General features: G+C 47.8%; 1 protein-coding gene across 9 annotated transcripts in view; it reads right to left on the bottom strand.

The window, feature by feature from the left end:
* The window catches only part of usp54a (ubiquitin specific peptidase 54a), a 44721-nt gene that overhangs the window by 2718 nt on the left and 31736 nt on the right, over positions 1–10267 (bottom strand). For 8 of the 9 annotated variants that reach the window (XM_086181530.1, XM_086181529.1, XM_086181531.1 and 5 more), the window contains 8 exons: positions 9580–9698; positions 9048–9212; positions 7448–7567; positions 5939–6125; positions 4677–5506; positions 3790–3887; positions 3390–3500; positions 875–1130 (listed from right to left, as the gene is read on the bottom strand). In XM_086181530.1, the coding sequence (XP_086037656.1) occupies positions 875–1130; positions 3390–3500; positions 3790–3887; positions 4677–5506; positions 5939–6125; positions 7448–7567; positions 9048–9212; positions 9580–9698 (1886 nt within the window). The remainder of the gene's footprint in view (positions 1–874; positions 1131–3389; positions 3501–3789; positions 3888–4676; positions 5507–5938; positions 6126–7447; positions 7568–9047; positions 9213–9579; positions 9699–10267) is intronic. The other variant, XM_086181535.1, reaches the window with a different exon arrangement.

Raw genomic sequence — 10267 nt, 5'->3', positions numbered from 1 at the left:
CTGTTGAGGAGGAGGAGGAGGTGGAGGGAAGGTGGGAGGAAGAGAGGGGAGAAGAGGGAGAAGGAAGAGTTGGGGAGAGGGAGAAAGAAAAGCAGGGGCCACGAAGAGGAGTGGAAGGAAGAGAGGGCAGGGAAAGAGTCATGAAGAGGAGGAAGAACAGGGGAGGCAAGAAAAAGAGAGAAAGTTAGAACAGTACAGAAGCTGTAAACATCGAGACAAAGATCAACTTGATCTAAGTGGATCAATAAGACACCCGTCTGACGGTGTGATCAGCGTCTGATCTGAGGTTGGTTGCTTTCTCTGACTGGATTTAATCAACAGTCCACTCAGCTGTCCAGGACAGCAGCTCGATTCAGGTCTCACACGCCGCATTATCAAAGTACCTCAGGCCAACTTTGAGAAGTACGATTCCAGTCTGACCAGCATGTTGACAGGTATCTTAGAGTCCAGCTCTGGTCTCACCTGAAGAGCCGCCAGAGCTTCTCTCTATAGTGCAACTCAGCCGCGAACGTGAAACAGGTTTCCAGAAAATACCATCTTTTTATATTAACATCACCTAACTAACCACATCCCCCTGGTAAACCTTCTCTGGCGCCGACGGATGAGCGTAGTATGGTACGTTACGCTCTGCCATTTCGGGTCATACCTCAAAGTTCACCACCGTCGTGGCTGTCGGCTATTTTGTTTAACGTGGTGGGTCAAACGTGACATGATGACCTGTGTGAATATTCTGTGGTTGGAGTGGAATATGAGCAGGTATGTCCAGGACTCCAGACTGAGCTGCTGACAGCAGTCCAAGTGCGTAGGGGTGGATTTGGTGCTGGTGACGTGGGGTTTGCGGGGTGAACGTGGAGGTGAAGGGCCAGCAGGTTACCTGAGTGTCCCCAACAGGAGAGGCCCGAGCTGGGGGGCCCTGATGTCTGCAAGGGAGGGTGCTGTGGAGGAGGTGCAGGAGCTGAGGGGCCGTGGTGACGGAGTTGGTGGTGTTGGAGGGGGTGGAGGTGGTGGTAGGAATGATCTGTAATGAAGGAGGTGGAGGAGGGGAGGTGCAAGGAGGAGGTGCTGGGGCGACGGAGGGAGGAGGAGCGAAGGTCAGTGTGTCGGGGGGGTAGCCTGGATACAGGTGGGTCCTTCAGGAAATAAAAAAAAAACATGATATTTTAACAAAGAATGGAGAAGGAAAACAACAGGGAGGGGGAGAGCGATGGTAGGAAGGGCAAGGAGAGATTTACAGACAAAACAAAGATGAGGGAAATTAAAAAATATGGAGATTAAAAAAAAACAAATGTTGCAGAACAAGGATGGGGGGGGGGGGTAGCCACGGTGTTGAAGAACAGAAATGGAGAGGGTAAAAGAAGAAAAACACATTAACAGAAATGAAAGGAAAAACCATGAAACGACTCACAAAATCACAAATGAAAACAAAAACATGAGAAACTTTAACACGCAAGGTGACAACATGAAGGCTGTGACTGCAACACACGTCCGTCCACTCGTGGGTTTACTGTCACCACAGACAGGCTCTGACCGCACACCTCAGTGTCTCACAGCGTCATTGAAAGGATCAGTTCAGAGACTTCTCTGCTGAAGCACATTAATGTCTCATGTCAGGAACACAGATTTATTTTAAGCAACCAGTAAATGATCTGTGAGTCACTAAATCAAGTCAGACCAACATGGAAGCAGCGTGGCTGTGTTGAAGTGAGCTCTCTGGAGCAGAGGGTGGCCCCAGTAAGCTAAACAGAGCCAAGTTACCTCGCCAACGAGTTATTTATCTGACGACATCTGATTTTAATATGGGTGAGGTACGTCAGGGCGACGGCCACTAGAACATATGTGAGCCAGACTAAACTCGAGCAGAGAGGGACCCAAGCGGTTGAACCCGAGAGGTCACGGATCTCAGGAAACCGGCGGTGCTCTGATTTAAAGCGTGTGTTGTTGAGAGTTGAGACTGTTATTGTACTGGTGGATCTGCACGAGTGCAACGGCGCTCACGGGGTCCTTCTGGTACGTGTTAGACTCGCACCTCTGTCCGCAGGACCCTTCAATCATGCGGAGACTCTGATTCTAACAATCGGAGCCTGGCAGTGACAACAACAATCACTGTCATTCGACTGCGACACAGACGGTGGTTGTTCACCAGCGTCTCCATCAATATCGGAGCGGTTTATACAATTTGGGGGTATCAGTTTGACCCAAACGCCTGAAGTGAAATGAGAATCCAGGCTGATTTGAGTTAGTGTTTCCATTTGTCATTCAATTAAAACAAATAACTAATAATTGCATCATCAATCATGAAACCAAGAGAAGAATGTAGCAGGTTTGTCTGACGTCAGTTGATTAAATCTTCATGACCATCACTGACTGCAGGTCTGTTCCTTTGAATGTTTCAAAGGATGCGGCTGAATTCACACGCCGCTGACCTCCAGCACTCTGGAATGGGATAAAATATTCCTGTTGAAGTAAAACATCGGGATTCCTGCTGCAGACGGTGAGGATTTGACACTGATATCTTAAGTCCAGCCTCAGCTGTCGGTACAGATCAGGCTGGCTTGGGGCTGAGGTTAAGAGCTTAATGGAAGAACTAAATCAGTGATCAATATTTAATGCTGCAGCCTGAGGTGATGCCTGAGGGCTGAATATAAGATGGCTGACGGCCAGCAGGAGCAGCAGGAAGAAGGCCGAGTTCTACTGAAGCGCGGCTACTTCAGTGTGGACAGTTGGAATAGTTTCACACACAAAAAGTCAGAGCAAAAGAGACACCGTTCGACGGAGGATACCACTGGGTCATTGTGGTTATTGGCATCATAACCCTGTCAGGAAAAGGGAAGTGCAGTCTTTAATTGTCTTTTTTTCTGCTGGCTTTGAAAGAACTTGATTTTCTTCCTAACCCTGTCTTTTAACAGAGGCCTCCTTTACCTGCTTATATTTTAATTTATTGTTGATGCAAACCCAACACTTCCTCCCTGTTGACCTGCTGTTTCCGATACATCAAGTATGAGAACCTTTTGAATTTCTAACAGCAGTGTTTTACTCCCAGTGTTCAAGATTAAGACAAAGTTATGAATGACTATCAATTTGGTTAAACATGAACACGGAGAAACACTTAAGGTTCTATATGCCAAGTGAAAAAGAGAGATCATCTTCATCCTCTGAATGGATCAGAAACTGAATCAGCTGCAGGTACATCAAATGCTCACAAGGGGGCAGCACAGTGTTTAAAAACCAGCAGAAGGAGGACGATGATGTTACCCTGCCACACATACTGCGGCTACTTCCATGACTACTCCTACTACTGCTGCTACTACTACAACATCATCAAGGAGAATGTGTTTCGCCACTGGATGTGTGAATAATAACAGACAGAAAATAAAGCGTATGTAACTCACACAGGTATGGGAGGGGCTGGTGTTTTGGGCTCGTGACCCGATAACCGTGCCGCTCAGACTGCGAGTAATGCGTCGCAGGTTTTCTGCGCTGTAGCTCTCATCTTCACCGGCCTGCGGAGGAGGAGGAAGAGGAAGAGGAGGACAGACGTGAGGCCCAACATCTGACGCTGTATTGCTGCACGTGGACAGGAACGATATGAGTTTCCTGTAACTTCAATACTTTGGATGAGTGACACCCACTCCTCACAGTTAAATTCTACAGGTGTCATTTCTGTGCTCTAGTCATTCAGTTCACATTACATGTAGAGAATATTATCTTAAAAAGCTTAGTTGCTATTTAAGAACCTGCTAACTCAAACTGGATTGAAATCACAAACCGACCGCGGTGAAGAAGTCGTACCTGGTGTCGAGGTGGAACCGGTGTTCTGTAGGCGTGTCTTTCTATCTCGGCCGTTGGGGTTTTGGACCGTCCGGATCCAGACAGCATTCTCCTCACACCTGCACACACTCACACAAATTAGTCCATCACCTGTCAGTGTCCCCACCACTGATGTTGTCACTGACCCTGGCAGATGCCTCTCACATCCCAAGCATGATGTTGAAGCTGGGTAGCCATCAAGTGAAGAGCAACACAGAGACAGTTTTTGATCCTGTGAAATTTGTGATTAATCGACATTAATTTGTCCCACTGAGCCCAGTCATGTGCCCTTCCTCCTGCTGGGCAACATACGGCTTTTCCGTTCTACAAGAGCGGCGGAGGGACAGAGAGTCGTGACTGCCACCCAGGTGACAGTGGCAAAAGTAGAGGCTTGAGAGAAAAGGCAGAAATGCCAGCGCACGATGACCATCAGAGCTGTACCGCAACATTGATTGGATGGCCGATGCAAGCAAATTCCATGCTAGCAAAAAAAAAAAAAAGTCACAATCATGACATAGCCAAGTCCAAACTAACTGACTACAATATCAGCCTTTCATTCACAGGTTCAGTTAAAATTAAAAAAAAAGATTCAGCCTCTGAATTCCACCTCTGATTTTCCTGCTTTGACAAGTTCACATCTGCCTTGACAAAGGTTCAAACGTGATTGAGTTATTTACTTGATTATACACACACACACACACACACACACACACACACACACACACACACACACACACCGATATATCGGCACATGCACCACCACATATCCGTTGGTGTGATAAATTTCAGTCGTCACTGGTGGTCTGGGATGTTTGAGCAGCTGAGGATGAATGTTTGTCCATCGAATCTCTGGTCTTCTATGTTCCTACCTGGTCTGTTGCTGGTTGGTTGAGGGCTGACTGCTCGGCTGCCCTGGTGCATGCTGGGAGCCAACAGACTGGCCTGGTATAGAGAGTCCAGCTCTGACAGCTCCTCACCAGGGACTGCCACACCTTCTCCTCCTGTTGCACTCTGGGAGCCGTAGTATCTGTTGACATTTTCTGCCCAGCGCTCCACAGGCATTGCTGCCCTGCAGTCCTCACTACGGGCTGGTGCAGGTGTCTGACCAAGCCTGCTCGCCGGCGCCAACTGGAAGTCTGAGGGGGAGTGAACAGCCTTGCTGAGTGGACAATCGACAACATCAGGTGGGTCCAGGTGTAAACAAGACCAGTTCCTTGTTGGAGGAGTGGGAGGGGCTGTGGCCTCGGGTTGTCTGTTATAATATGACTCCTCCTCCATCAGGTGACATCTGACAGCATTGACAGGGGATTGCGTTCTGGAATAAGACCTCGCTGGGGGCAGGGTTTGTGTTGGGATGGAGACTGGCAGTGTTCTGGTCCACTCCTCCTCAGGTGGAGGAGGTGAAGCCATGTCTCCTTGGGGACTCTGTTCCATAGCGTCCACACTCAGAGCAGGAAGGGACCTGGTGGTAGCGAGGGGCTTCCTAATGCGAATGCAGGGGCCCTGGGTCTTGCTGTCCTCCTCAGGTGAACCTGTAAGGGAGTTGGCGCTGGGGGCGGAGTCACATGCTGAGTTTATATGGGGAGGGAGGGGTTTAACTTGGCAAGGAGGGAGAGGTGGGTTCTGTAGGTCCTGGAAGGCAGCTGGCTGGTCACCGTGTTGGTCTGTCAGAAGTATTTGGAGCGGGAGAGGCTTTTCACTGTGGAGAGAGAGAGAGAGAGAGAGAGAGAGAGAGAGACAGAGAGAGAGCGAGAGAGAGAGAAGCAAGGTTAGCTTCTGTGTGAGTGTGCGTGTGTTTAGCTGTGTGTGTATGTTTTTGTGTTTGTGTGAGTGTGTGTGTGTGTGCACGCTCTCCCCAGGTTACAACTATGACTCTTAAGTCAGATTTGTGACCTCCAGAGGCTGCAGAGCTCACTCACAGCTCTGCTAAACTGAGCTGATCAATTTCTGCCTGAACACTCTGACAGAAAGAGATTACGAGTGTTTCCCAAATATTGACCTGTTCACATTTGATGAGCATTGCTTGGTGGGTCCATCAGTTTTTCAAATGTTGAAGAAGCTTTTACAGCAGCAACAGTGAAGCGCTAAAGCTACATGACTTCTGATTGGCTGAGCAGACTACAGGTGGTACCTGGGCTGTTCCGGGAGCTGTCGCCCCTCCTGCTGTTGTTGCTCTGCTTGTTGGCTGCCTGCCTCTGAGTCCTGCTGCTGCTGCTGTAGCTGCATGCGTTGCTGCAGGCTGCGGGCTCTCCTCATGCAGCGCTGCAGCCGGCTGTGAGAACTAGCCCCGCCCTCAGCTGCCGCCGGCCGCAGTTTGGCTGCAGCCGGTGTGTCAACAGAAAGTGCATCACAGAAAGAAAACAAAGAGAGAAAAGAACAAGGGAAAAAGAAAATAAAAATGCAGAAAATAACTGATGATTTCATGCAAAAATCTTAACAAAAATATACAACTCACAAAAAAATTAAATACCAGACTACTGGCATGGTGTGACTGTGTGTGTTTGTGTGTGTGGAGGTAACTGGATGAGAAATGATGACTAGAAAAATCAGGTGTGGTGTCTTGAAGGTGAAGCGGTGAAATGATATCCAGACAGGACAAAATGAAGCAAAAATGTCAGGAAAGATCCTCCCAAATCAAACACGTCTGTCTACCAGCCTCATGTACCACAGATTTGAATCATTTGTTTTCATGAAATTCCCGTTCCTCTATTCACGGGGATTTTCCTTGTCACTCCTACAACGGTATGCTGATTGTAGCTGAAGTGAGGTTTATTTGATTATTTGTTTCATTGAGACTCATAGCTAACAAGCAGCAGAGAGCAGACTTTGATACTCTGGGTTTTGTTTCAGGTTACAACCAAGCAGACCTCCCTTTTAATATTGGAGGCTATCTGTTTTGGGTGTTTTTACACACAACTGTACCTCTACCTTCACACACTAACGTCCTAGCAAGACTTCAGTCACCTCTGGAACCAACCAAACAGTGAATTGAGGAACTGCGGCAAGTTTCATTTGTTTTTAATATCCTGTCTGCACAGGAAAATCGCCTCGTTTTCTACTGTGAGGTCCAGCGTGAAGGACTGACACAGTTGAAAGCTTCCTCAGCAGTCTGACAAACATCCAGCATTCTTTACACAGTGGTGATAATTAGATCGGTTCTCCCACGCAGCACAGAGATACATTTCTGATCTCCTTGTTCTTCATTCCACAGCTCGACAACCCTGCTCCACAAATCTGTTTAAACCTCAGCCGTCTGGAAATGTCCCCAATCTATCAGATTTACTGAGTATTTGCACTGACGGAGGCTTCTAAAAATCCTTTCAAGCATCTCCTCTACTTCACTTGGTCAGGCGGGAAATGTAAAGCAGCCGTGTGAACCAGCCAAAATGTGTATATGTGCTCTGTGTGTATAGTCAGCAACAGCAATCGATAGAACTTGTCTCACACACACGTGCAATATTGAGAAGTTATCAGCAGGCCACCATGCTGCCTCTGGTAGTCGATATCAACCAAGCCGAGCGTGGTGGGTGGGGCTCTGGTGACCTCACTTACTGACTGTGTGCATATGTGTGAAGTGGCAGCAAGAAGGTGTAGAAGTGTAAGGAATAAGACAAGGTCAAGAAGAAAAGGAGGAGCTTACAGACTGCTTCATTGACCGCCGAAAGTGCAGCAGCGACCTCGCCGGCCTGCTCCAGGCGCACTGACTGGTCCAGCAGAAGCTCCGCCTCTGATACACACCTTTCAAAACTGTCACCTTTACCTGAGGAAGTAGCACAGTCAAATAACAACACACTTAATCTTTCACGTGATCCATAACTGTCATAAATTAACCATTGTGGAGTTTTATAGTGAGATTTAGCCCACTGTTGAGCTCCTTGCTACTCAGAGGGAGTGTTCCAACTATCGGTGTATCACACTCCTCAGCCTCCCTGAAAAGGTCAATGCCAGGGTACTGCAGACAGAATTTCTAGGCGCAGTTGGGTGGTGGAGGGGGTGGAGTTTGGTGGCGGGAGGATGTCGTCTCTGCTTTTTGCGGATGATGCGGTCCTCTTAGCTCATCAAGCCACGAGCTCGGTCATTCGCGAGGGACTCAGAGTACAGCCGCTGCTCCTTCATGTCGAGAGGAGTCAGTTGTGGTGGCTCAGGCATCTGGTGAGGATACCTCCTGGACGCCTCCCTCAGGAGGTGTTCCAGGCATGTCCGACCGGAAGGAGGCCTCGAGGCCGACCCAGGACGCGCTGGAGGGATTATATCTCTCAGCTGGCCTGGGAACGCCTCGGGATTCCCCCAGAAGAGCTGGTGGAAATTACTGAGGAGAGGAGAGTCTGGGCTTCCTTGCTGAGGCTGCTGCCCCCACGACCCAGACCAACCGGATAAGTGGAAGACGACAATGACGAGATGGTCGTGGGCAAAAACACATCTGAAAGAGCACTTGTCTAGCTTGAATAAATGCTTTTGGAACTGTTAGTGAATAAAACCAAGCAGGCTTTCATGCTTGTGTTCAGTGTGACTTGTACAGGCTCACTTGGTGCAGAACGGGAGATTTGAAGTGTTGAGTGAGGTAACACAACCCACAAGATCAATAAAAACAGTGTCCGTGGCGCTGTTATTGTGCACTGGGGATCTGTGGTATGAAAGTAAATATGAGTCTCAGTTCAGACACCGATTCCCCGGACTCAGAGTGAGATCAAAGCTACAAGAAGTGAGAGGAACAACCCTTGTTTGTGCTGTATAAGACATCTGAAATAAGGCATGATGCAACAAACAATATACAGTTGCAAGGTGAGACACGGGTCACTCTGCCTTTTGTGTGTCTGTGAGTCGAACCCTTTCAGCTGCACAATGAGGAACATTCCTGTTGTCAAACAAAACACACATGCTGACCAAACACACACACACACACACACACACACACACACACACACACACACACACACACACACACACACACACACACACCAAACTATGAACTGAACCACAGTTCGACACACAAAAACTGGAAAACTGCAATCCAACACATGCCATAACGAACTACCAGCAGAGGAGAACATAGGAAACACGACATGTTTGGACGACATGAAACAAAACATGTTTTCTGTCCAAAGACGTGAACTAATTTTTATGTAGAAAAGTTTAGTAAGAATATAACTGCAAAATATAAGGACTTTTTAACTTCTCAAGGGTTAGGGACATAGAGCACCAGTGTGTGTGTGTGTGTGTGTGTGTGTGTGTGTTAGTACCCTGGATCTGCAGCTGGTCCAGGTCCAGATACTTGCTGGGCCGGGGGTTAAAGCCAAGTGCTGCCTCTCTCTCCTTTTCCTGTTGCCGCTGCTGCTCCTCCTCCCTCGCTCTCTTCAGCACCTCCTCCTGTAGCTCGTCTAGCTCACTGCGACCTGCAGGGGGCGCTGTTCACAAAACACACACACACACGCATCGCGTCATCACTTTGAACTGAGCCCTTGTGCTCGTTAATCAACAAGGTAGCAAAGCTGAAACAGTTTAAAAAGTTGCCATATGAAGACTTGAACAAGTAGATCTGTTCTCTTTGCAAACAAGTCTCTGATCGTCGTGTTATCAGGTCAAACCGCCATGATGACCTAGACGCTAACACACACGCGAAAATTCCTAGCTAGTCATGCTTTTCTGGCCTGAAAAAAATTTGGGGCAGCAGGGAATTAATGTCTTGTGGTACTCTAACTAACCATGGTATAGACTCTTCCCTCCATGACACACGCATAATAAATTTATAACACAAACACAGACAGGTCGTACCGAGGCTCCCCCTACAGGTCGAGCTGACGTCCTGCAGCAGAGCCCCACTGCTCTTTGACCGGATGTTCCTCCATGATGGTCCTGTAGAGGAGGAGGAAGGCTTCTTCACAACACACTCCCTGAAAATAGAGACACGAACACAAACACATTAAGATCCAGTGTTTTTATTATTTACAATAGAACAGGCTTTGAGTCCTGTCGATCAGACTCAATTAGGGTGTTGAGGGGGCGGCTAAGTGCGTAATAAGAAATTTGAATATGAAAATACTTAATGAATGAGGCCCACTGTTCTTACACACTCTTATATTTCACACCATCAGGAGTGAATGATCGCAAGACATTCCGGTGATTTTAAATGTGAATATCCATTGTTATAAGCTTCAGTCTTTAAAGGAACCCAGCCCCACTCTTCCCGTAACACTGGGGTTTGCAGCTATGAACGGAGGAGGAGGCTGTTCAGTTGTAACTACAAAGATGTAAAGCTTATGTACTCACTGAAGGCTAATTTTAGTTTTTTCAATTTTCATTTCTATGGCGCTTTGTTAATTATCATCACACGTATTTCTCAAACCTCTGTGTCTGACCTCAGTCAGTTGCCGCTGCTCCCAAAGAACATTTTCACAATAACCCTCTAATTTTTACTGGCATGTGCTGGCAAACGCTGCACCGTAAAGCTCAGCAGCGCTGT

This window comes from Aulostomus chinensis, chromosome 16 (assembly GCF_037954235.1).
Source record: "Aulostomus chinensis isolate RoL2024-O1b breed Wild chromosome 16, RoL_Achi_v1.0, whole genome shotgun sequence".
Lineage (NCBI taxonomy): Eukaryota > Metazoa > Chordata > Actinopteri > Syngnathiformes > Aulostomidae > Aulostomus > Aulostomus chinensis.
The sequence above is the reverse complement of the archived record's forward strand: the minus strand, read 5'-3'. Positions and strand labels throughout refer to the sequence as shown.